This window comes from Pseudocercospora fijiensis, assembly GCF_000340215.1.
Source record: "Pseudocercospora fijiensis CIRAD86 unplaced genomic scaffold MYCFIscaffold_7, whole genome shotgun sequence".
NCBI classification, from domain to species: domain Eukaryota; kingdom Fungi; phylum Ascomycota; class Dothideomycetes; order Mycosphaerellales; family Mycosphaerellaceae; genus Pseudocercospora; species Pseudocercospora fijiensis.
In genome coordinates, this window is record NW_006921538.1 from 1,575,062 (window position 1) to 1,601,236 (window position 26,175).

The 26,175-nt window shown below is 46.1% G+C and overlaps 6 protein-coding genes across 6 annotated transcripts; 4 read left to right on the top strand and 2 right to left on the bottom strand.

Annotated features, from left to right (window-relative positions):
* Positions 1 to 1,200: 1,200 nt before the first annotated feature.
* Positions 1,201 to 3,987, top strand: MYCFIDRAFT_189789 (uncharacterized protein; the record flags this gene model as incomplete). Its single annotated transcript, XM_007930991.1, has 2 exons — positions 1,201 to 3,735; positions 3,811 to 3,987. The coding sequence occupies 2 exons, from the start codon at positions 1,201 to 1,203 to the stop codon at positions 3,985 to 3,987; spliced, it is 2,712 nt and encodes a 903-aa protein (XP_007929182.1).
* Positions 3,988 to 4,146: 159 nt separating this feature from the next.
* Positions 4,147 to 4,869, top strand: MYCFIDRAFT_177111 (uncharacterized protein; the record flags this gene model as incomplete). The annotated part of the gene is made up of 5 exons (XM_007930992.1): positions 4,147 to 4,258; positions 4,295 to 4,317; positions 4,348 to 4,471; positions 4,504 to 4,821; positions 4,859 to 4,869. 5 exons carry the CDS (start codon positions 4,147 to 4,149, stop codon positions 4,867 to 4,869), a joined length of 588 nt encoding a protein of 195 aa, XP_007929183.1.
* A 52-nt stretch (positions 4,870 to 4,921) lies between these two features.
* Positions 4,922 to 5,974, bottom strand: MYCFIDRAFT_31012 (uncharacterized protein; the record flags this gene model as incomplete). The annotated part of the gene is made up of 1 exon (XM_007930569.1): positions 4,922 to 5,974. The coding sequence occupies one exon, from the start codon at positions 5,972 to 5,974 to the stop codon at positions 4,922 to 4,924; it is 1,053 nt and encodes a 350-aa protein (XP_007928760.1).
* Positions 5,975 to 6,014: 40 nt separating this feature from the next.
* MYCFIDRAFT_177113 (uncharacterized protein) lies at positions 6,015 to 6,748 on the top strand (the record flags this gene model as incomplete). Its single annotated transcript, XM_007930993.1, has 8 exons — positions 6,015 to 6,085; positions 6,129 to 6,250; positions 6,277 to 6,302; positions 6,344 to 6,394; positions 6,425 to 6,449; positions 6,490 to 6,516; positions 6,552 to 6,593; positions 6,624 to 6,748. The coding sequence occupies 8 exons, from the start codon at positions 6,015 to 6,017 to the stop codon at positions 6,746 to 6,748; spliced, it is 489 nt and encodes a 162-aa protein (XP_007929184.1).
* A 9,403-nt stretch (positions 6,749 to 16,151) lies between these two features.
* Positions 16,152 to 24,750, top strand: MYCFIDRAFT_177115 (uncharacterized protein; the record flags this gene model as incomplete). The annotated part of the gene is made up of 12 exons (XM_007930994.1): positions 16,152 to 16,162; positions 21,437 to 21,475; positions 21,498 to 21,559; positions 21,606 to 23,943; positions 23,980 to 24,033; positions 24,066 to 24,162; positions 24,189 to 24,246; positions 24,277 to 24,290; positions 24,325 to 24,427; positions 24,460 to 24,616; positions 24,645 to 24,703; positions 24,737 to 24,750. 12 exons carry the CDS (start codon positions 16,152 to 16,154, stop codon positions 24,748 to 24,750), a joined length of 3,006 nt encoding a protein of 1,001 aa, XP_007929185.1.
* MYCFIDRAFT_77915 (uncharacterized protein) lies at positions 24,716 to 25,884 on the bottom strand (the record flags this gene model as incomplete). Its single annotated transcript, XM_007930720.1, has 3 exons — positions 24,716 to 24,767; positions 24,820 to 25,712; positions 25,777 to 25,884. 3 exons carry the CDS (start codon positions 25,882 to 25,884, stop codon positions 24,716 to 24,718), a joined length of 1,053 nt encoding a protein of 350 aa, XP_007928911.1.
* Positions 25,885 to 26,175: the final 291 nt, after the last annotated feature.

A 26,175-nucleotide genomic window follows, 5' to 3' on the forward strand; every position in this document is an offset into this window, starting at 1 on the left:
TAACTCCTCTATTAACTTATAGTATTTAGGCAATTCGTTACGGAATAGAGTACACTTCGTATACTCCTCGAAATAGGTATCTTTAACGTCCGACTTAGTAGTTAGTAGCATACTATTCTAGCTACTAATATGCTTTAAGTAAGCAACCTATATACCCTAATCTCGCTTAATAGCTATCTACTTATTTTTTAGGTTATTATCGGTCCGCTTAGTACTATACTTCTTATTTATTACCTCCGCGAGGTTACGAAGGTTACCGATCTTAAAGTTATTAGACTCCGCCTACCGGCTAACCTTTATTAATTCTATTAGCTGCTCGAGGAAGAATTTAGTCTATTTAGTCGACTAGCGCTCTACCGTCCGCGTCTACTTATTTTTATTAGAGGCAACTAGTAATAGTGTCGCTATCGTACTACGCTTACGAGCCGCTAGCGTCTTTAGCTACGAATTAGTAGAATTAGTAGATTAAGACACTATAGTTGCGAGGATTCGAATAGCGGTAATATAAGAGACTAACTAATTTAAATTGCTAGGTTTTACTTACGAAACCGCCCTTCGAACGAGTACTCGATTTCCTTCTATACCGCTCTACGATCCTATACCGCTTCCTATACCGCTTCGAGCCCTATAGCGACTATTGTATCTACTACTGTAGCTATATACGCTTTAAGCTTTAATATATAGGCCTAAGGTAGAAAGAGAAGGAAGGTTATAGCGGCAGCTGCCGCGGAGGTCCAATTTGAACACGTTGCCGTCTAATAATAAACGATTATAAAGCGGCTTCTATAAGAGACGATTATAGCATACGCATAATCGAAACGATTATGCGATAAACGGTAGCAAGTAGACAGGGCCTTAGTGTCAGATCGAGCATCCCCGGCAGCATGCAAGCAATGCGCATTCACGTACTGTACATGCCGGGAGCTTGTTCCGCTGTTCAGCTTTGGGACGTCAACACAAATTGTACCTCCGTACCGCGCCGCGACTGCGCACCTCGACAACACCAACCAGCATGGAAAGCATCATTTCTAGCGCTGGCTTCAGCTGACTATAGACGCCAATATGAGCGGTCGTTCCACGCCGGCGCATCCAAAACACATCCGAAATGCCTCACATCTCGAGCACCTCAAGAAGGTGCAGATCAATGGCGGGCCTGCACGCAGCAACGAGAATGTCTTTGCTTCGCTGCGGGCGACGTCGATGGTCACGTCCAAGCCATTCTTGCCGGCCGAGCTCATAGCGACGGTACTAGATTATTTGCCCGTAGACGACTTGCTTCGGTTCGCTCGTGTGTCGCATAGGCTGCAGGAAATGGTATACGACGACACAAGATGGATACAAAAGTTGAAATCTATGGGTGCCTGGAATGAAGCTGAGGCCAGACAGCGAGTGGAGGAGGCCATGAAGAGGAAGACCGAAGCACAACTCGCGAAGCAGGCTTCAAATCAGCAAGGCATCAATGGAACCACTGCCGTCAGGCCGCATGCTGGCAGTGTGACGCTTTTCGACGCAGGCGTTGAAGAGGAGAAAGTGCGAAAGTCGCTCGACACGCGCCAGAAACCGCCTCCGAGACGGAAGGGCACGCTGGCAGATGGCTTCGACGAGCTTACCGTGTCTGGGTCGCCGTCTTCGCCAATCCAGGATCAGCTGGATACTCAAGCTGCGCTGCAAGTCTTCAACCGCGTGAGGTCGGTGCGTGGGTTTGCGAGACAAGAGTTTGGCAAAATACATGGTGCGCTTGGTCCAATATACTTCGATCTCGCCAAATCCAAAGGTCACGCAGACGCGCTCATATTCCGAACGTATCGTGATCCGGAGCAACAGGCCCAAATCCTCAGTAATCTGAAGCGATTCTCGAAATGTGATCTAAGCGCAGGCTGCGAACAGCGCGAAGAAAGACTTGACTCCATGATAGGCGTCTTCGAGAATGCCGTGCTGAGGGAGTTTGACCAAGGCTACATAGCTGGAGATGCCACAGGAAGGATGCATCGTTATGCGCATGTCCTGATCACACTCAATGGAGGATCGGCTGTCGTCGATGCATTCATTTCTAATCATCCTTTATTGACTCGGGCTATGCGACTGCCTAAGGCTTCGGACTGCCTGGAGGGCTGTGCTCCCGGACATGTTGACCTGAACGCATCGCAGCGATACTTCGAGCAATTGGCCAACGTTTTGTTACGACAAGCCGAGATAATCGACCAAGTCTTTCCGCCATCGCTCGACGTTCTCACGATTTTCTTCCACCGCATATGCGAACAGATAATCTCCGACTACTTGACAGCACTTTTCGATGAAGCGCACAGTAAGGACCTTGAGACTTATGTGAAGGCAGTAGCTGGAACTCTTGCCCAAGCACTCCGCTTGGTAGCATCGCTGAAGCCAACCAAAGCTTCCCCGCCAGATTTTCTCGATACGGCCAAGAAGACCATAACGCAATGCTTCGACAAGCATGTCGGACTTTACTTGGCAGAAGAATATGATGTCTTTCGGAGCAAAGCCGAAGCCGGTGTAAGTCAGTGGGAGAAGGAGCTCTCTGAACAAGAAGCGACTACAGAGGCGTTCTTCATGTCAAACCTTAACCGACAAGCTGCGAAGCGTGACTTTCTGTCATCCTTCAAAAAGGTGGTCATGATGCCGGTCAATGTTATCGGTGCGCCATTCGCGTCTGCAAAACCTCCTGACAGCGTTGTATCGAGATCATCGGCCAACTTGAACACAGTCGACACACCGTACACTGGTGGCAGACCTGGGACGCCGAATTTGTCAGGCGCAGGAACATCACCAAATAGACCGTCAACACCTGCTCAAGAAGCACCAACCACTGAGCTGGCCGCCAAGACCGCCATCTTGAACTCCAGACTGGAGGGCATCAAGTCGCTGTTCAGTATTGAAGTTGCTCTTAACCTGACGCATCTCGCCAAAGCCTCGATTGAGCGAACATCTTTAATGGTCCAAATAGGTGGTGAGGACGGCGAAGAAGCAAAGAAGCAATGCAATGCCATCTTCACGACGATGCTAGATATCCTTGGCAATCGGCACATTAAGAATGGCTTTGACAAGGCCCTCGGACATCTCGGTCAATACAATCCTCGGAAATTCAAGCAAAATCAGCAAGAGTCCGAGACTCAGACGGCTAGTCACAGCGCCCATGTTGGTGTGGAACCATTGGTGACTTTTTTAGAGCTGGTCAATGTGGGTGACCTCATTCAGCAAATGATCGACGTTTTCTATTCCCAAGAACTCGTTGCTACTAAGCTCCTGGACTCTGACGACTTCCTTAACCCGGCAGTCAAGGACAAGAAGAAGTTTGAGCAGATGCTGGACGAACGAGTGGCTGCTGGTCTGAACAAAGGTATAGATGTACTCATGGACGAGGTCGAATACATCTGTGCAACTACACAGACACCCACCGATTTCAATCCCGGCTCTCCAGGTATCGTGGACATCGGACCCAGCACCACAGCCAAGCAGATTGTCGATATGGTTAGCGGACACACTGGCATGCTTGTGGGTAGTACCGAAAAGAATATGCTGGATGTCTTCAATCAAGAAGTGGGCTTGCGGCTGTTCACGGCCCTGTGCAAGCACTTCAGGCGGCAGCGCATAAGTGTGGATGGCGCCATCAAGCTCATCAGCGACATCAACCATTACCACTCATACGTATCTACGCTTCGACAAAAGTCGCTGCTGCCCTACTACGAAGCACTTCGCGAGTTGTCACAGATCTACCTAGTCTATATCGACCCGCCGGGGTCATATTTCGGGGGTCCAAAGAACAAGCGAGCAAGCCTACTGTCAACCAAAGAGACGATTACAGCCAAGCAAGCGAAGGAGTTGGCGACTATCATTGCGGACTCGCAGCGCTATCACGGCATTTTCCCAACCGAGGAAGTGTATGAGTTTGCTGAACGCAGGGCTGATTGGTATCTTGTGAAGGCATATGTGGAGTCTGCCATGTATGGAGTCGGCTGCTCACTGATGTGAAATGGTAACGAGCTTGAAGTATAAGATGGTAAACAGGCCGCAGAAATGGTAGGTTCAAAGTCCATAAAAGCGGCAGGTACATATCAGTGCTGCAATCCTCAATCTCCTTCCAGGAATTCTCTTCACCATATCATTGATTTCACATGTTAAAGACATGGCATGAAGCCCACACCCTCCAAAAGTAAGCGCAGATCTAGGATCAAAAGCATCTCAGCTGGCTGGAAAAAGGCCACCATCATGACGACTGGCACGAATGCTTACAAATTCACAGGTGACTATAGCAAAGCTCGCAGCTGCACGATACAAGAAAGCAGCTCTGTCTCGAATCTGGTCGTATTATAAAGAGACATAAACTTCGAGCGCACAGCTCCAATCGTACTCCTACGCAAAACCCAACCACCAACCTCACTCCCTTCTCAGACCAAGCCCGTCGAAATCTGCATCGTGACTCCCAATCAACCACAAAGAAACCCTTGCCGGCCTCGTACGTCTCGGCATTGTGAATTCTCTCCGAAGACCGCGACGAAGTAAACTTCCTCACCTTTCTCCATCGACAGGTATGGTGGTTTGTGAAGTCATGCAATTTATCTCTGGACGTACGCTTATGCAGAATTTTTTCGTATGAGACCCAGAATGTTAAGTCTTGTAATGATATTGATAATCTTGCGTGGTTCAAATATATACAACTGTCGAACTCGCTTCCGTTGGCATCAAGCTGGAAGCTACCTTACTCCCATGGCATGGAACGATTTACCCACGACCTCCTCTTCTTACTCAATAGGAAATCGGTTGTTTGTGACAGCCTGACTACTCACACTGTAGGACTGCTTCCACGTGGCAAACGACTACTGAGATACAGGTGCACGCTGAGTTGGTAGCTAGAAGAATCCAGCAACCTAGGCACTCCTCCTTCACTTCTCCCATTCAATTCACTTCACCCAAACCTCCTCCCCAACCACTCCTCAAGAATCCCCGCAATCTCGAGCGGTTTCTCATAAAGAACCCAATGACCCGCCTCAACAACCCTCTCCTCCAAATCCCGCACCAACCCAGCTTTCTTCGCATCATCCATCAAATCAGTCCTACAAACCCAATCCCCGGTTTGCCCAATATACAGCACCGGAACCTCAATTCTCGCCCCATCCTCCTCCTCAAGAATCGCCCTCTCATCTTCAATCATAGAATTATCCTTCAAAGAATGATAATACTGCACCGGCCCCTCAAACCCATCCCTCGTCATCCTCTCCTTAAACCGAGCGAAAAGCTCCGGATCACGAGCATAAGGCTTTAATTCCACGATTCGATCCTTCCAAGTTCCGGTTTGCGTCACATAATCATACATGGCGTGCGGAGAACAAAACATTTCTCGCATCCAAACATCTCTCCCGGAGTTTTCATCGATGAAGTTTCCATGATTGACTTCATAGAATCTTTCGATATTTTTCCGCATGAGGTTCGCAGCGTCGGGATGCGTGAAGAAATTCCAGTATTCCCATTGCGGGTAGCCGAAACGTTGGGAAGTTTCTTCGTTGGCGGAGGTTAGGTTGAAAGGGTTGGGGGAAGGGATTTGGTAGGCGAGAGAGAGGAGGGAAAGGCCGATGCAGCGGTGTTTGTTGTAGAGATAAAAGCGTTGGGAGGTTGCGGAGCCCCAGTCGTGGCCTATGGGGATGATGTTGTTGGGGACTTTTTCGAGATCGAGGATTTGGGAGATGCTGGTGGATTGGGTTTTGTAGTTGTAGAGTTTTGTGTCGATGGGTTTGGAGGAGTCGCCGAAACCGAGGAGGTCGATGATTATGAAGGGGTAGCGGAGGGAGAGGAAGGTTGGTACCGCGCCTGCCCACATGTATGCATCGTCTGGATAGCCGTGAAGAAACATCAGTGTTGGAACATTCTCTTTCAGCTTGTCGTTGAAGTCCGGAGAGAGGTAGTAGGAGTATTGGAGATTCTCTGGCGATGTGATGAGTGTCCTGTGGGTGAGTTTTTCCATATTGGAGATTTGCTCCGCAGCTGACTGTTTCGAGTCGGACATGATTGCGGTATTGATATCGAAGTCAAGTCAGTCGGGAGAGAGATTGAGAGGAAGAAGTTGTGCTGCATCGTGAAAAGTTAATTGATCTGTCACCTTACTATGGATGTGCAAGTGACGTCGCCATATTTATCGATACCCCTCCCCCTCCATCAAGCGGAAGTCTAGAAGTGCAGTGCCAATGCCTCCTACATCCCCTCCCGCTCAGACGGAGATACTGTAAGCGCTTTCTTGGGAGTGCTTACAGTTACCGTGCCTGCAAGTTGGGCCGATAACATGTACGCAACGTGTGATGTTCTACTCGTAAGATTTAAGACGTCCTTTGCTTAGAGGATATGCAAACTCAGTCGTCGCGTTGCTGTGTCTCCAGCACAGTCAGATGTGTTGCACGCTCGCCGAAACAATGCTCAGGAAATGCTCATCAAAAATGGCCGGCGTTGCATAGAAGGTAAGACCTGCAAGAGAGGCTCACAGAGCTGACTTGGTTCTTGTCACTGCTGTAGGTGCTCGCTCCTCGTGATGTGCAGACCTGATGGAGTAGCGATTGCTGCGTATTTGGTTCGGATTACCAATTCAAATCGTCATCATGCTGATGTGGCACATGTGTAAGGCGCCGTCAACCAGGTTGTTGAAAAAGGCGATGCTCGGAGCAAGCAAAGTTGGACGCTGGTTGAAGACGACCAGGCGTATTCATGCATCTGGTCATCATATGCAGTTTCGGGCATGCCCGCATGAAGGTGGACCGGGGTAGGTAGAAAGGCTGATCAAGGATCCTTGTCAACGCCTACAGCCTCGCGCAGCGAGCGGAATTCGAAGTAGATCGCAAAGCCTGGATGTATCTGCGGGCGATAGTTGTGGCTGAAGATGAGCGTCAGACGTGGACGAAGGGGCATTGCTGTGCATCATGTGAACGGCGTTGTAAAGTAAAGTGTGGTTGCACATGATGTGGTAATGATAAGATCTATTTCAGACAATCAGCATTAAGCTTACTTCATGCTCGTGCAAATATCCGCATTTCCTGGGTATCTTTCTGCATCCTCGTCGATTTTTGTACAAGCATATTGCTCTGATAGCCATATCTACTGGTCTGCTGTTCCTGCGGTCGTCCTCGAGAAGTCCAAATGGGGTCTTGTTCTCTTTGAACCATTGGGTCTGCTTGAAGCCACCGAAAAGTCGAGGTTGATCAATCGCGCCAAAGACGTCGCTCTCATCGCTCTTTGTAGATTTCTGTCAATAGTGTTGTGCTGCCAAAATCAGTAGATGCAATAGAAAAGTTAGCCAGATCTCGGCAACTCACGCTACAATGACTGGTCTAGTATATTGAGCCTCTGTTTCTAAAGGCGTGCCTGTGATTTGTGGTGGCGCTGTGAAAGGCTTCCGGTGCGGGTTCTTCCACCCTGTAAATGCCTTGTGCGCGTCTCGCTCTTCGATAACATTGCGGGTCAAGAACTTGCGAGCGTCGAGCGTCTCATGTGGTGAGTGATTTTCAGAGTCCCAATTGGGGTCCCAATGTGTGAACGCCCTCCGTGGTTCGCAGGCGCCAAGTGTCGCAAACACTAGAAGGACTTCTAGCAGAGTCGTTGGAAGCATCTTGAATGATGTGTTCTGTCGCTACAGTAAATCGTACTTTGATGGGAGCAACCAAGGTGTGTCGATCTTTTGTCTTTTGTTCCTGGCACAAGAATTCCACGGGCATACATATGATGTAGAAGGTCACGGCTGACAGGCGTTCCTCCCAACGTTGTCGCGTGACTGAGAATGAGACAATCAGGTGTGCTGACAGGACTGGAAGGGGCGCAGGAGAATATAAGCTGAAGAATGCTCAAAAAGGAGACATGGGAAAGATTTGAGTACGAAGTGAGTGTAATACAAAAGTGGCGGGCGCCAGTAGAGAGAGTACGAAATGGTTACATCTAAGATAGAGGCTTCCGCGGTCGCTCGAGACACCCCATAGGTGCGTTCAGTGACGTCCAGAATATCGGCAGAGTGCTGTTGAGAGTTGGCCGATTCGAGCAGCGTGAGAGGCCTATCTCCCATCAGACCCTTGCTAAGAGCGCACGAGCCACCGGTTTATTTATAAACCCCTTGCGTAGCAAGGGTCTGACAGCAAAACTAGCGATCGGGTCAGATTCAAGATCCCCATTTTGCGACTTTGCATACAACGCGATATATATTAATATTTTGTAATGCGGGCGTAGAGTAGGCAATCAGATATTATTCTATCCAAAAATTACATTAATGCGACGTTAGGTTGTTATGTTATAGCTTATAAGCCGACGGTACTGCCTAGCTAAAAGCCGGCTTTAGTAATAGACTTAGTCTTACTAAAAACACCTATTTTAAGATACAGCCTATATAACATAGAAATACCCGGAGGTCCTAGCGGTGCTAATTCTATAATAATCCCCGTTTAGTATATATCTGTACGATACCGTAGTATTATATTATATCTAAAGAGCGGAGGTTACTTCTTACTATATACTAAGGCCTAGCTTTGTCGACTTTATATATGTTTCTAGTCCGTGCGTCTTTATATATTTGCTTATAACGCGTCGCTCGTAGGCACTAGTCGCTTCTATTACAACCTGTTCCTTCGACGCCGTCGCTATTAATCTAGTCGCAACAATCTAGCACTTAATCTAGTACTCAATCTAGCACTTAATCTAGCGACAATGTCGGACGATAGCGACACTATTATAGCCGATATAGACGATAAGCCGCTGCTAACAGAGCCTTCTAGCTTACCTATGCTACTATAGTAATATAATATATTCGATATAAGCGAGCTCGGCTTAGCGCTGCTATTAGACTAGCTTGCAGACATAGTAGCAGAATATAGCCTTATAGAATATAGCCTCGCAGAATACGGCCTAGTAGAACACGGCCTCGTAGAGACAAGCGAGCTCTTAGCGCTGCTATTAGACTAGCTTGCAGACATAGTAGTAGAATAAGGTCTTCCGTTAGCGCCTATTCTAACCCGCTAAGAGCGCTATATAGGTCTACGCGCTAACGTCGCGCTATCTATTATCGAGGATAAAGAGGAGGAAACAGATAAAGATAATTACGAGACTAAGGATTAGGATAATAAGATAAGCGATAATAAGGTCGAGGCTAAAGCCGCTAGTACTAAAGGTAGCTAGTTCTTTCGACTAGAAGATAAAGGAGACTTCTTAGATAATAATAATATCGAGCCTTAGATTGTCGGTACTACTCGCCCTAGTACCGTACGGAAGCGCTAGTTTCCTGCTAGTTTAGTAGCTAAGAAGAAGAAGAAGCGTAAGAGCCTAAAGAGTCTACCGCAGAAGTATACTAACGTTATAGACCTACTAAACTACGAGTACCTTACTACGCTAAAGCTGCTCTTAATGTAGGTAGGAGATCTAGGAACAAAGACATAGCGCCGTCGTATCGATAAGATTATCGATGTCTTCTTATTCGAGGATCTTGTAAGTACTCGTAGGCTCCGTTCTAAGTTAAAGAGGCTCGTTAGTAAGAAATTCTTTAACTAGTACGATCTAGACTCTACTATCGATAGACAAGAGAAGCTAAGTAAGATAGACAAAGTCATTAAAGATATAGCGCTAACTTAGTATAGTGTCCTATAGGGTTTACTTCCTAATAAGCGCTATACCGCTAAAGATATCGCTAAGGAAGATTAACCTAGTATCCGAGACAAATATAGCCGCTAGAAGAAGCGTATCGCTACGATTACGTAGGTAGTTGCTCGCTCGATTTCGCTAAAGAAGGCATCCTAGTTTAGTAAGTCCTTTAGGCTGTTCCTATATACTAGTAGTATTAAGCGACGAGTCGTCGATATCCTTAGTGCAATAGGTCTTTGTCCTGCCTATCGTATACTATAGCGGCTAGCGAGGAAGACTGCTCGTACTAACTAAGAACGGGTAGTTAAGATATTTATTAAGGGTGGATATATAATCGTATACGACAACTTCTATATCTAGGAGTACCGCAAAGCTATCTAGACAACCGGTCGCAATACTAAGTAGCGCAATATAACAACCTCGTATATCGCTAGGCATTAAGCCGTCTAGAAGGGTCTAAAGAAGTATATGCTAAAGCTTAAGAAGAAGATAAACCCTCGGATTATCCTCCGCAAGATCTGCGCCGATAGGTATAAGAAGGCGACCTCCCTATACTATATCGACTAGGCTATAGGATTCCTTGCTAGCGATAAGCTATAGTATCTGTTCGAGGAGTACGACTTTAAGGGTCCCGATATAGACGATCGCATTCGCGGCGGCAGTCCGACTAAGCGCTTTCTATAGCGTACGATTAAGATTAAGAATAAGCAGGGTAGGAAGACCTTAGTAATCTCGCTGCTAGTATCTGATTATAATAAGGCCTCGATCGAAGATACGTACTAGGTCTATAACGATATCTTCTAGAAGTTCTTAAAGCTTAATCTAGACAACGAGGAGTTCTAGGACTAGCTTATTATCGTTATCGGCGACTAGATAACGGTCGATCGTATCCGTAGTGTTAAGCTCGGTAGTGTCGAAAGTACTCGTATATATAACAGAAAGGACTTTATCGTCGGTATCCCGGCCTTCTTCTATATTAAGATAAATGCCTGCTATACTACTCTACGGACCTACTACAATACTAATAGGGCAGGCAAGCACTTAGTATATATACTTAAGGCTATCGCCGAGTACTATACTATCCGCCGCTTTAATAACGATAAGCTAGAGTACTACATCGCTCGATAGGTAGTGTTCGTAGCATTTCGTATATATATTAGTATAGAATTTATCTAGGAAGCCGACGAGCAGCTCGGCTTTCGGTTCGATGCCTCTTAGTTCGTAGGCATAAATCGGATCTAGGTAGTAAAGGCTCTAATTAAAGACTATCTTATACCGAGATAGTATATCGATATTATAGAGGCTATTTACTAGAAGCTCTTTATATAGAGCGCCTAGATTAGACTTAATAAGGATGCCGAAATAGACGACCTATCGTATACTATAATAGCCCGCCTACTATAAGAGATCGAGAACTTCTTAACTATATATATCGCTATCCGGAAGATAGACCTTAGATACCTGCGCCGTATAGTCGACTACTTAATCCCAAACTTCTTTAGTGCCCGACAACTGAACTATAGGCGGGAGATAGTAAACCTTTCGTAGATGCTAAATACGTCTAATCCTATCCTATAGGAGGCTATCCTAGATTCGGCTATCGTTAATCTCGGTAATAGCAAGGGCGTTGCTACTAATAAGATGCTTAAGCTGCATAATAAGGATTACAAGCTCGACATTTAGGCTCGTAGTAACTCTACCTATAACGTCTCTACTATAATGGAACTAATTTCGTAGAACCGTAAAGTATTATAAGTAGTACGCGATTTGTTCGAGAGCATTAGACTAAAGGGCACTAGGTACTACACCGAGAAGGATACCGCTAAGGAAGTGTAGGCTAGAGCGATTAAGAAGTACTAGGAGGGCGATATAGTACTATAGAAGTACGACGCTCTATAGACCGATCCGATCGAGGAGCCGAAGCTAGATCTACGCCCTATATCTAATAATATCTAGCAGATCGGGGCAGCGCTTATACCTAGTATATACGAATAGCTTAACAATATTAATTAGCGTCTATTGAATAGTATAACCCGTAGCGCTCCCGATATAGCTGCTAATAGTATAGACAGTATCGACGGCGCCGATACGAGAGAGCGTATCGATAGTAGCGCTTAGCGTAGACCTATACAAGTAGGCATTGTCGATAATGCTATAGCTGCTATATACTAGCTATACGTCGACGCTAAGGGCTTTACTAACCTAGACCTAGATATAGTAGATCTAACTAGTAGTCCCTAAAGGCTCTTATAATAGCAATAGGTAATAGTAGCGGTTATAGCGATTAAGGATTGAATAAATCTAGCTTTTGTATTCGTTTATAGTAATCTAACCTGCTATATCTACTATTTAGGCCTTCCTTACTAGCTTTATCTCTTAGGTACTAGCTTTATCTTCTAAGTGCGCTTGCCGTCGACAACGATAGCCCCGTTAACTAGGTAGTTAGCGGCGAAGTAGTAGCGGTAGACTAGAGTGCGTACTTCGTTAGGAGTGTTTATAAAGTCGAAGGGTTTAGCTAGGCGTACGATAATAGCTTAATAGCTAGCTAGGCTAGGCTAGGCGTACGATAATAGCTTAATAGCTAGCTAGGCTATACGTACGATAATAGCTTAATAGCTAGCTAGGCTAGGCGTACGATAATTGCTTAATAGCTAGCTAGGCTAGGCGTACGATAATTGCTTAATAGCTAGCTAGGCTAGGCGTACGATAATTGCTTAATAGCTAGCTAGGCTAGGCGTACGATAATTGCTTAATAGCTAGCTAGGCTAGGCGTACGATAATTGCTTAATAGCTAGCTACGAAGGGTTTAGCTAGGCGTACGATAATGGCTTAATAGCTAGCTAGGCTATGCGTACGATAATAGCTTAATAGCTAGCTACGAAGGGTTTAGCTAGGCGTACGATAATGGCTTGATAGCTAGCTAGGCTAGGCGTACAAGGATAGCTTAATAGCTAATAGCTCCGTAGACCAGAGTGCGTGCCTAGTAGCGAAGGAGTAGCGGTAGACTAGAGTGCGCGCCTAGTAGCGAAGTAGTAGCGGTAGACTAGAGTGCGTGCCTTTAGACTTGGTTCCTATATAAATTCAGAGCGCCTAATGCTAAAGGAGGCCTCCGGTAATTTCGAGAACTAGTAGCAATTCTAGCCTTAGGCATTCGACTAGCAGTCGGCGGCTATTACGTTGCGTTAAAAGTGCGATAATATATAGCCGTTATTATTGCCTTGCTATTGTAGCTAAATAGCGCAATCCTATTAGTAGAGGCAAACCTTACCTACGATGCGCTAATATAGACCTACGCTTCCTAGTTTAACTTCTTCTTCTTCTTCTTCTACACATACTAACACACTAACACCCCTAGCAATATACTAGCTATCGGCTTCTTAGCAACAGTGTCGATACCTCTTTGTCGTATATAGGTAGCTCTATAGCGATTAACACTATTTCTTACTAGTTCTGCGGCTTGCTACCGATAGAGCCGCTTATCTAATAGTTGAGGTTCCTCGATCGGTAGAGTTTGTTTAGTCCTTCTTTTAAGGTCTCCGATAGGCTTTACCGAGCAAGACGTTACGAAGGCGACTCTCCTAGCGAGTAGGTTGTTTTCTATAGCTTTAGCGGGCGTCGACTACGTATTTAACCGAAAGAGCATAGTTTTTGTTAGAACATCGCAGTCTTGTCTTAGTATAACAAACTGCGGGTCTCGGATAGATTAGCGGAGGTAAAAACTCTTTAGTAAGGTATACCTATAATGCGGCTAACGGTCTAACTCGGTAAAAACTCTTTAGTAAAGTATACCTTAAGTAGCGGCTCGATAGCGACTCTCCTACTAAGTAGGTTAATAGACTAAGTAGGTTAATAGACAGAGTGGGTTAATAGGTTCGTAGCATTACTATAGGTCTAACTCGGTAAAAACTCTTTAGTAAGGTATACCTTAAGTAGCGGCTAGGCCTAACTCGGTAAAAACTCTTTAGTAAGATACACCTTAAGTAGCGGCTATAGGCTTCCTACGTTCGGATTCTTTATAGGATAACATACGCGCATCTAGTTAAGTCGGCGTAACGCCTTCGTTAGGACTGTTAGTTATAATAACCTTGTTACGTAAGGGCCTCTAGTATACTTAAGCCCGAAGGCGCTTAGTCTTAGTCTTTACTGCTATACGACTATAGTACTGCTATACGACTGCAGCCCTTTGCGTATTAAGACTACTATTCGACTGCAGTGCGCACTAAACCGAACCGATCGAAAGCGTATTAAGACTATTATCCGACTGTAGTACGCCTCCTCTTCTAGTAAGCGTATTAACATTGCTATACGACTGTAACGCGCTCGACAACCCTTTTCTGCGGTATCTCTAACACTAAGGGCGCGGTTACACTCTATTGTTGTCTAGGTACTAATAAGTGTCGCTTTAGCGAATAAGCTGTTATTGTTTCGCTTAATAAGTCCCGTCCTATATACCTTGTCTTCGGCTATGCGTGCTATAGTTAGTAATAGAATGCGTTAATTGTTGCGCATTGCGCGTAGTATATAGGCTATATATAATGCTAGTGTGCTTCGGAGTGTGTACTTCTATAGCCGCTTAGTACCGCTAGTTAATTAGATCCCCGGACGCTACTATTCGTTTTCTCTGCCTTATATAGTAACTAGTTATCGGAATAATCGTTCTAGGGAGAGTCTAAGCAATAGAGGGCGTTAACGTAAGAGGGCTGTCGTAGCTTCTCGAAGAGTGCTTGCGCTCGATATATATTATCGCCCTACGTATCTATCCTTACCGTACATATTGTAGTGCTAATAGCTGCGGTGTAATGAGTATAGTGCTAGTCTCGCTAGTCTCGCTAGTAACTTCTCGCTAGTATTAGTAACTTCTCGGGTTTCGGAGGCGGTTCTTAGTGCCTAAGGCGGCCGTCGTTATCGTGTTAGACACTTTTGTTAGCGCTATTTACTAGAAATGCGCGCAATTGGCGTATCTCGCTATATTAGTAATATACTATTATAAAAGTCGTAAAAGTCGTAAAGTCGGTATTGTAAATGCGCGGAAGGAAGCAGCTATAACGTTTAATCCTACTAATTAAGCGCTCTGCTATACTAAATCCGGGGTCTTAGCGGGACTTAGCATCCTTATCGCTTCCTCGAATTTACGCTTCTCGCCTAGCTCTTATATACTATCGACATATACGACTATCGACACCTACGACTATCTACAAACCCTCGTCGCAAAGAACACAATAGAAAAGCCTACTTAGCGAGCTTATAAGGACACGATAGAAGAGCCTACTTAGCGAGCTTACGAGGACATAATAGAAGAGCCTGCTTAGCGAGCTTACGAGGACATAATAGAAGAGCCTGCTTAGCGAGCTTATAAGGATATAATAGAAGGGTAGTAAGGAAGGACCTTATTAAATGCCAATTCTAGCGCCAATTCTAGCGCTAGCTCTCGTAGAAGCAACTCAACTAGGCATCCTATATTACACGCTAGGCTAGCTCTCGCAGAAGCAGCTAAACTAGGCTAGCTCTCGTAGAAGCAGCTAAACTAGGCATCCTACATTATATACCGGCTCTCGTAGAAGTAACTTAACTAGGCATCCTATATTATACGCCGGCTCTCGTAGGAGTATTATACGCTAGCTCTCGTAGAAGCAACTTAACTAGCTCTCGTAGAAGCAACGCGATCGAGCGTAGTGTTACGGCTTACTTTTCCGGGGATAGGACAAGGACTTAGCGAGCTTACAAGGACATAATAGAAGCCTTATTAAATGCCAATTCTAGTGCTAATTCTAGTGCTAATTCTAGTGCCAATTCCAGTACTAATTCTAGTGCCAATTCTAGTGCCATTTTACCGCTAATTGCTCTAGTACCAATTCTAGCGCCAATTCTAGTGCTAATTCTAGCGGCCAATTCTAGCGCTAGCTCTCGTAGAAGCAGCTTAACTAGGCATGCTCTCGTAGAATATTATATACTAAACATTAGCAAGTCTTCTATATCGTTACCTTCCTACTAGCTAGCCTTACGCCTACGCTCTCTCTCTCGAGCCGATAGTATACGGCTACGGCCTAACCGACGGCTTGATCCACTATTACTATCCCCTGCTTAGCTGCCTCCTACTACTTAGCGACGCGCGGTTTCCTTATAATCTAGATCCTATATGCCTCTAGTGTTCCTTACTACTATCCTCTTACGAGCCTCGATAGTAGAGCGGGCAGAGTTCTGTATATTCTTCTATAGCTGCTTACGGCGCTGTTATTAGTTAGTAGGCCGATTAGCGACAGGTTAGCTTGTCCGAGTTACGGCGGCGGTAGTAGTAGTAGCAGTAGCTTCTTCGGCCTTCTTCTTCTTCTCGGCATCTCTGTTTCTAACGAATATATTATACTTAGCAAATACGCTAAAGATAATGCGATTCAGCTCTAGTAGGAGGTCTTCTTCTATCTAGATCTCTCGAAGGTTATTAGCCTCCGCTTAATACTAGGTATAGAACTCTATAGCCCGCTCCTAGATGTCCGCCTCTTCAATTAGGGTATCGTAGTCCTTACTAGAGGTATAGGTTCGAAATGCATTCTCGGTCCGGCCGTACTTAGCACTAAAGACATTACATAGATCCTATAGAATAGGCTCGGGTACTAAGAAGGTCGATAGGATAACCCCGAAGAGGCGATTATCGTACTAGTCTAGAAAGATCTGTTCTACGATATTAGATACGAAGCTCTCGAGGAATAGGAGAGTATAGTGCTAGGTTGATCTAACATTAGGAGCCGTTAGTAGCTTTAGAACTACTAGAGCAGTATAGCCCTCCTAGACTAGTCGATCTAGCAGGTCTAGATTATATATACTATAGCAATCGGCAGTGCCTACTACGACCTTGTTAACACTGTACGTACACTCGTATTCGCTATATATCTCTAAGATTATATTACGAAAGTAGCGGCGATATTCTAGGTTCGGGTAGTAGTGCGTATTTTATAACTATAACTAGATGTCTAGTATGTTATTACGCTAGCCTATCTCTTTAGTAGACTAGGACTTCTTAGTCGCGTTCTCGGCGATTGCTGTTACGATAGCATTATAAAAGGGGTAGCTAGTAGTTCGAATAGGACGAGGCGGTATAGACACTGCTAGTAGATCGGTTATAATAGCATCCTCGTCTTCCTCGTCTCTATCCTAGCTATACGCATCGAAGATAGACTTATCGACGTCGAATTCCTTACTAGGAATAGTAGCATATCGTAGATTAGATAGTCGTACTAGAATATAATCCTATACTTGGTATAGCCTAGCACTAGCGACACTAGCGACACTAGCGCTAGCTGCTGTCGGGTCTCGTAGAACTATCGAGCGGTAGTTAGAACCGTATAGTATACGCTTCTCTATATTATTTAACTAATATAGTGCGAACATAACTGCTAATGCCTCTATACTAGGAATGCGAGCCGTACGACTAAACTTCTATATTAGATCGTCGATATCCTTAGTAATTAGAAGCTTAATCTAGATTACTAAGCCGACATCTAGTACGTTAACGCTAGTAGAAGTCGCTAGAGTGCCGAACAGGATACGGATTTAAGACTTAGGCTTCTTAAATTCCTTGTACCGCTTGTCCTTATTAATGTCGGCGATATGCGTAGTATAGAAAGAGACAACGCCGAGCACATAGATAGTCCTATAGCTACTAGGTACTACCGGCTCTCTATCCTAGGTATACTTCCGAGAATGCTACTTAGCCGGCGAGTCCTTATTAATATTACTAGTTAAGAGTACAAGCTACTAGTACATCGTAACGCGAGCCTTGTCGATCTGCTTACGACTATCGATAAAGATAATAGTTTTCTAGATATTCTATAGTACCGCTAAGCTATCGGCGTCTACTATATACTTAAGTACGAAGTATAGGTAGTCGAACCCTGTTATCTAGCCCTAAGGCATCGTTTATAAGATATACTTAGTATCTAGACGATCGATAGTGCTCTAGATAACCTAGGTTTCGAATGCGCTATCGCCTTATAGACGGAGGCCGTACTAAAGTACATACTTCTTAGTTTCCTTCGTTAATATCGTAGAGCAGGCGAGAATAGTTATATCCTATATTATAAGCTAGCGAAGGAGGTAAAGCACGCTATAATCTAGCCGGAAATCCTTCTACTTTAGATACATATACGCCTCGTCCTATACCTAGAGGCTAAGACGATCCGAGATAGCACGTAGGACTTCCTAGAATTCAGTGCTTATTGCTTGCTCGGGACTGCAGATAATATACTAGTATCGGCCTTCTTTAATATTAGTAAACATAGATAGATCCTTCTCCTTTGTTTAGGTAGTAATAATACAGACCTTAATTAGATCCTATTCTTCCTTATCTAACTAGCGGATAGCGGCTACTATATCCTCGCTCTACTTATTAGCGATACGTATAAGTAGTACGATTTGCAATATAACGAAACTAGTAAGTATAGTATAGGCCTAGAAAATGATCGTTTTGCTAGCGCTAGTACGAGCTAAAAGCAACACATCCTATCTCCTAAAGATAATAGTATAGACGTAGTCGAGCTGCATCTTAGTCGGTTCTAGTAATAGCTCGCGATAAGGATGCATTAGCTTTAGTATACGCTATAGACTATGCTCGATAATGCGACGATAGAATAGCATCGCCTATTAATTGCTACTAGTATCCTATATAAGTAGCTATACTTCCTCGAGGCTATACTCGTCTATATTAATATAGCGCTCCTCGAAGTAGGCTATCTAGCTAGCCTTATTAGCCTCGTCTAGATTAGTAGGTATCTCTAGCTTACGCTCGATAGTCTATTAAGGTTCTGTATAATTAATTGCTAGTCGACTAGGTAGGCGGACGAAGTATTAGTCGCCTTCCTTCCTACGCTAATTGCTAGCGCTAGCGCTAGCGCTAGCGCTAGTATCGCCGATATTAAGTCTACCCTTCTTAGCCTTGTCGCGATCGCGCGTAAATAGGTTAGAGAGCGCGTTAGGCATTGCGGTCGCCTATTATATACTATAGGAAGTATTAGCGGAAGTTTTAGCAGAAGTGTTAGTAGAAGCGTTGTCGTAGTAGATATAGAAGATATCGGAAGAGTAGGTATCGAGTATCGAGTGTTAGATTTAATAGTCGGAGTCTATTAAGCAGTAGCGTATACGACTTTAAGAAGTAGCAAAGACTGCGGAGCGGATATCCGTGCTATTTAGAATAGTAGGTCTCGGCGCTCGAGTGTCGGTATCGCGGCAGTATATAGGACAGCTAATGCGCTAGATGCGATATAGAGGCACTAAATACTAGGGTTTCCGGCAGCGCATAACGTTAAACACGATCGCGGATATGTCTTAAAAGTGTCTAAGAAGTTTTAGGTTGCTAGGTATACGTATAGGTATCGAGGTGCGGATAAGTTAGCGAGATAGCTATTTTAAGGGTAGGCACCGACAGGTAGCGAGTACAAGTAAATAATAGCAAACACGGGCAAAGCGACACTTAGAGGTGTTAGAGCATTGCTTTCTAAGGTTCCTCGTATAGATAGAGTGTTCTAGAAGATAGTTATTGTCTATCGCGATATAGGTATTCGTAGAACAAACAGGAAGCCGAAACTGTCTATATAGTTAGAATAGACTATAGATCTCACTTTTACGATACTAATTTTAAAATATCTACGATGTGTTGCGCCTTCCTATACTATAGAACCCCCTCTATATATACTAAGCCCTATCTATGCTATATATTAAGTTGTAAATCTATATATAGTCTATAAGGAGGTATTGCAAGCAAGGAATCGCCCGATTAGTGCAGTTTGTCTTTAGGCGCTTCGCTAAGGCTCGCTCTTCCTTCTATACTATACTATATTAAGAAGACCCGAGATCCGGTGCACGTAGAAATAAGATAAAGGAAGTTACGAGCATAAAGCGAAAATAGCCTAAGAAGGAGGCAGTAAGAGGCTAGAGAGCGAAATTTGGCGCGTAGAGGAGCAAAAAGCAATATTATAACAGTCGGCGCAGCATCTAGCGTACCGATACTTCTAAGGCATATTGCTGCCGTTATAAGCCGAAGAGGGTTAGGGGGCGGCGACGGTAATATGTGCTTAGCGGCGAAGGTTAGTAGTAGGAGGTTAATAAATCGCTTACATACCTTATTGCTACGCGTATCCGGGGTTTCGTTAGTTACACTTTATCCCTACCTCTATTTAGGCGCTTCGTAGTTAAATTCGTGTATGTGTGCTGCTCGTAACTTCTATTTCTATACTATACTACATTAGGTTTAGCGCTATTCGAGATCTCATTCTAGCGAAGCGCCTAACGACAAACCGTTCTAGGCGGGTATAGGCTCGCCTATCTACCTACTAGCATATATATATTAGCTCGAATACCGCAACAACTATTACCTATAGTATAGTACTTTATAGAGACGGTTCCTAGATAATTCAGTAATTAAGGATATCCGCTATTTTAATAATACTATTGCTTTACAAATTCGAGAATTATTATTAGGAAACATAAATTACTAGTCTCGCCTAACTCGTTTGTCTACCCCTATATGCTTTACGATTAAATAAACGACACTCTATAGCGACAATAAATCGTCGGAGGTCTACCTTTCTAGTATCCTCTATAACCTCCGCGTGTCTATTTAATCTATACTTTAGCCTATATAGTCGCTTTAATCTAGTAGGGGAAACTATCTCTTTAGTCCTTAGCATTTAGAACTTTAATCTATAGCCTAATATCGATAAACGTAGTATAGGGTCTAAGAGTTTAAGTGTTATATAGGCTCCGCTATAGGTCCGTATATCCGTAGAATAGGGTTCAGATTTCGACCTCGCCGCCGCCGCCGCCGCCGCTACCGCTATTTCCGACATAGACGAGAACTCGATAGCGAGAAGTCGCGCGCAGGTACGTATAGCGAAGAAGTTAGTTAGATAGCCCTAATTAAGGACCTCTAGGTGTTAACTTAGTATATAGCGATATATTAAGAATCGGTATGTTTAGATAGGCGGAAAGCTATAGAAGTAGGCTCGGCTAAATTAGTATAACTTAGCGCGTATACGTCGCATATACGAGATTTTTAGATCGTTAGACTCGCAATTAGTAGGGCTACAACCTCCTCGTATTGGATTTACTAGTTGTCGTTAGTGTAGCGAGATCGTATTTTAATAGCGGAATCTACGATAAAAATTAGCGGTTTAGCTTTAGGCCTTTAGGTAAAGGATTAGGTAGAGTAGTATATAATTAGTTGTTCGGAAAGACGGAAGCTAGCCCTAATTTAAATCTATTACGTACAATCTGACCAATTCACTACCGCGCAACGTAATCCTTAATATATAAAGGCCTAAACGGAGGTAGACTTTACCCCGCGGTCGCGGGGATTTTAACTATACGTAAAATCGCACTTTATTAGTAGGCTATACGTAAATCTCGATATAGTCGTATATTCTAGTCCTATTCGGATATCTAAGTAGGTGCAGTAAGGAACCGCGAGTCTAAATATTATATATATAGCCTTGTCCGAGTGTATAGTAGCTATAGACCTTACTACCGCCGGTTTCTTATATAATCCTTAGTAAGCGCGTCTACCTTATTCTAAGGCTCGGCTAAGAAGGTTAGTATTCGCGTACTCTGCAATGCCGAGAAGGCAAGCTACCTATATAGCCGGATTAAGGTCCTACGGTCGCAATTTAGTTACTAATATACCGGAAATCTACTGTCTCTTATCTCTTATTATACTTATATTTAGTTTCCTATTATATGTGCTCTACAACATTGCTATCGTCGAGATTTACGTATAGCCTACTAAGAAAGTGCGATTTTACGTATAGTTTAAATCCCCGAGCGCGGGCGAGGGGTGAAGTGGGCTGACGCAACCCCGGATAGCAAACACTTCCTGCAAGTGGATGGTGCATGCACCGAAGTGGTTGGTGGCGGAGAAAGATCCAGATTCAGAGTCGACTTGACACGCGAGTCATGCAGCTTAGTCACCCTTCGAGTTTCTTGACCAGAGGCTAACATACAGTGATCAGTCTCAATTACGTCGCGCTGCCGTCTGGTAGAGATGGACATCCCTCCACCGCCTCCAAGCGATGTGCCACCGCCGCCCCCTCCGCCGAGTAGCGACGTTCCACCTCCGCCCCCGCCGGCCGAAGAAGAGCTGAATCAAGCACCAGTATCTGGACCGCCTGTGAAGAAGAGAAAGCTTGAAAAGCCAAAAGCTGCGCCTTTGAGTGTCGAAGAACTTCTTGCACGGAAGAAAGCACAAGATGCTGCTGCAGCAAAACCCAAGTTCCTCTCCAAGAAGGAGCGTGAAAGAATAGCCAAGGAGAAAGCTGAGCGAGAGGCAGCGCTGGCAAAGCAGGCTGAGGAGGCTGTTGCACAGAAGCCGGAAACACCGAGTATTTCGAATGCAGCTCCAACAGCTCCTAAGGGACAGCGTAATGGAGTGCCACCTCGTGGGCCTCGCGACCGGGATCGACGAGAGCGGAACGACCTTGATCTCCGCAACAAGGGCTACGACATGAAACCTCCTCCGCCACCCAAGGACGTGGCTATCGTGAAAGGAGGCAAGAGCAAGGCGAAGCAGACCAATGAGACAGATGCCGTCGCCCAATTGATGAAGGAACGTTATATGGGCGCGGATACGAACACATCGACCTTCTCAGCATTGAAAAAGAGGAAGCGAACGACAGAGAAGAAGTTCAACTTCGAATGGAATGCTGAAGAGGACACCAGCCCTGATTATAATCCACTCTATGCGACTCGCTCCGAAAACAACTTCTTTGGACGAGGTCGTCTGGGAGGTTTCGCCGACGACACGACCGATGCCCAGGCCCGGAAATATGCCCAGGCAATTGCGGAAAGAGATCCAGAGGCTGGAAAGCAACGTGCGGCAGAGATATTAGAGATGGAACGAAGGCGTCGAGAAGAAGGCGGTCGAAACGGTATCGACAAGCACTGGAGCGAGAAGAAGTTGGAGAGCATGCGCGAACGAGATTGGCGCATTTTCAAGGAAGATTTCAACATTGCTACGAAGGGTGGATCTATTCCGAATCCCATGCGCCGTTGGGACGAGTCTGGATTGCCGAAGCGAATATTGGATATCGTTGAGCAGGTCGGGTACAAGGAACCTTCGCCTATCCAGCGTGCAGCCATCCCGATTGCTCTACAGAATCGCGACTTGATCGGTGTCGCTGTGACTGGTTCCGGAAAGACTGCAGCGTTCCTTTTACCGCTGCTTTGTTACATTTCGGAATTGCCTGCCCTGAATGAAGTCACGAAGAACGACGGTCCATACGCCATCATTCTTGCTCCAACTCGTGAGCTTGCACAACAGATCGAAATTGAGGCGAAGAAATTCGCCACGCCCCTCGGCTTCACTTGCGTTTCTCTAGTGGGTGGACATGCTATTGAAGAACAGAGCTACAACATGCGAGACGGTGCTGAGATCATCATTGCAACACCTGGACGTCTGGTCGACTGTATTGAGCGAAGAGTGCTGGTCCTCTCGCAATGCTGCTACGTCATCATGGACGAAGCAGATCGCATGATAGACATGGGTTTCGAAGAGCCCGTCAACAAAATCCTCGATGCGCTTCCAGTCTCCAACGAAAAGCCCGACACGGACGAAGCAGAAAACGCATCAGCCATGTCGATACATCTCGGCGGCGAAAGAGGTCGCTACAGACAAACCATGATGTACACAGCCACCATGCCCGCAGCAGTCGAACGCATCGCCCGCAAATACCTCCGCCGCCCGGCGCAAGTCACAATCGGCAACATCGGCGAAGCCGTCGACACCGTCGAACAACGCGTCGAATTCATCCAAGGCGAAGACAAGCGCAAGAAACGCATCAACGAGATTTTGAATTCCGGAGAATTCCAGCCCCCAATCATAATCTTCGTAAACGTAAAACGCGGCTGCGACGTCGTAGCCCGCGACGTCCAAAAAATGGGCTTCAGCTCCGTCACCTTACACGGCTCAAAAACCCAAGACCAACGAGAAGCCGCTCTGGCCTCTTTACGCAGCGGCACCACCGACGTCCTCGTCGCAACCGACTTGGCGGGTCGAGGTATCGATGTTTCCGATGTGAGTTTGGTGATAAATTTCAACATGGCGACGAATATCGAGTCGTATACGCACCGCATCGGACGTACGGGTCGTGCGGGTAAACAAGGTGTTGCGATTACGTTTTTGGGGAATGAGGATGCGGATGTCATGTATGATCTCAAACAAATGATTTCGAAGAGTGCGATTTCGAGGGTTCCCGAGGAGTTGAGGAAACATGAGGCTGCGCAGCAGCGGGGGAGGAGGAGGGGGGAGAATAAGGCTATCGAGGATAGTGGAGGGTTTGGGGGGAAAGGTGGGTGGGGGTAAATAATAATGGATGGTGTTGTGTGTAGGGACTTATTTTGTCTGTTGTTCGATATTGCTGCGCCATTGCCAGTGCTATTTTTGTGGTGTCTCTTGTTGATTGTTCCTACCACAGAGAGAGTGTTGCTAGAGTCTATACTGACATGTCCAGCATTTTGTTGGGCCAAGTACGGATGTGTTATGAGCAGAAATGTATCCCAACCGCAGCTCATGTGAAACAGAAGGGTCAATTGTCGAGCTCATGTTTGCTTTTCTCTCGCATTGTAGCCCGGCCTCATTGAGTGTACTCAACACGGGTTATTAGATTGCGAGAGGAGGTTCAACAGAAGGAGAGCGCCAAGTCATACTGACTTACCCTAGAGCGATTTCTGCAGCGCGAACTTAGGATACTGGGATCTCTGGGAAGTATTGGACTGAATGCCACATTTAGACATTCCCCGAGGAGCGCTGTTAGCGTAATAATAAGCACCGCGGCTCGTGTGCATTCGTCTTGCATCTTCTCAATTGAGAGCGTACCAGGTTGGGTACAAGGCAGCTCTACTACAGTACAGCAGCGGAGGTGTCGGGTTGGACATTATGCCTCTATGGGGATGCCCTACTCCTGAAAGTGGGCGCCGCAAGGCTGTCGTTCTGTTTCCATGTGGCCAATACATGGATCAAGGTTCAGTTACAGCCCTTGTCTTGGGTGCCGAAGCCTGCAAACTGCAAGCAGGCCGTTATTCCTCGGTTGGGAGGGAGAAAGGGTTTTTTATGGTGAGCCCGGATTCATGACTTTGTTCGTCCCAGCAGTCTATCGGTGATGTGTTTCGGCATGCAACTATGAAAGGGTCAGTGGGTGTCAGTGTCGAGAGTCAATCCGGCCCACTTACTAAGCTGGGTCAACCTCGAGGAGTCCAGGATGGCCAAGCAGGCTCAAACCGGCTGTGCCAAAACAGGTATGAAACACATCTACCATATCGCCGGGGCGATCCGCGAAGCCTCCTTGATCAGGGTCCTGACACTGCAGGATGAAGTCTGTGAGCTTCTGCTTGTCGATCCAATGAAGGCGATCTATCATGGCGAGGCCGGTCAACACCCACCAACTGTAGCAGACGTCGACCAACTTCTCGGGTCTGCCGTTCAAGCCACCGCTCGGTAACTGACGCTCAGAAAGCCAGGCGCCGAGACGGTCCTTGCCTTCCTCGCCCAGGCAGTGGATTTCGCCTGCAATAGTGAGTGCGCCTAAGCAGGTGAAGACTTGGCCGCTGTGCGATTCGGCCCCCGGAGCGACGCCAAATCCCCCATCAAAGTTCTGACATGCTTTCACGTGGTCAGCTGCCGCCTGCAGATTTATGATGGGTGGCTCATTCGGCCTTTGGTTGGGAAGCAGATTGAGCAGCGAGAGCGAGTTTAAGGCGCAGTAGAGGAAGCGCGTGTCCGTCTCGCCCCACTCGTCTCCTGCAAAAGTGCCATTGGGCTGTTGTAGACGTGCAATGTACTTTGCGACCTTCATCTTGGCATTTGGCATTTTCTCCTCGAGCTCGTCGAAGGCATCAATCATGGCCAGTATCTGGACCGACGAGCAGGTATAGAGCATGTGGGGATCATGTGCCGGGGCTGCAGAAAAGCCGCCATTGTCGTGCAGACAGGCGAGGACATAGTCGAAGAGAGCTTGTCGAGGGAGGGCATGTGGATGGCCGAGCAAGTGTAGAGGCAGCAAGCCCCAGTAGATGCCGCTGATGCGCAAATGCTCGGTGAGATGGTACTGAAGCTCGTCGTTGCGCTACTGCATGGTCAGTGTCAGCTGGGCGGTAGTAGAGAAAGGCAGGCTCTTGCAGGCGACTTACAGAATCGAGAGCTTGAATGTAGGCTACATGCTTGTCCACGACCAAATTGAGTTGGAGTGGGAGGTGCGAAGCTCCTCCACCGCGGCCGGGCCCAGCGGCGAGCGACATTTCTGATGCGCTGCGCTGCGCTGCGCTGCGGGTGGCAGTGTGTTCGATGCCGACTACAGTACTGTAGAGATGGCAGATGGCCGACAGGCATCAAGGCCAGAGTGAAGTGGTGGTGATGAAACCAATAAATAATAGCGCGGCCCGATTGCACTAGCCAGATGAATCATGACGGGGCCCTGCATGGATGCGTGCGAAACGGGAAGCAGGTCCAGGCATGGCATGCGCAGGTGATGTGCTTGTGAAACACGGCATGATGATAGTTCTATGATTGTATTATTGTCTCGTGGCGGA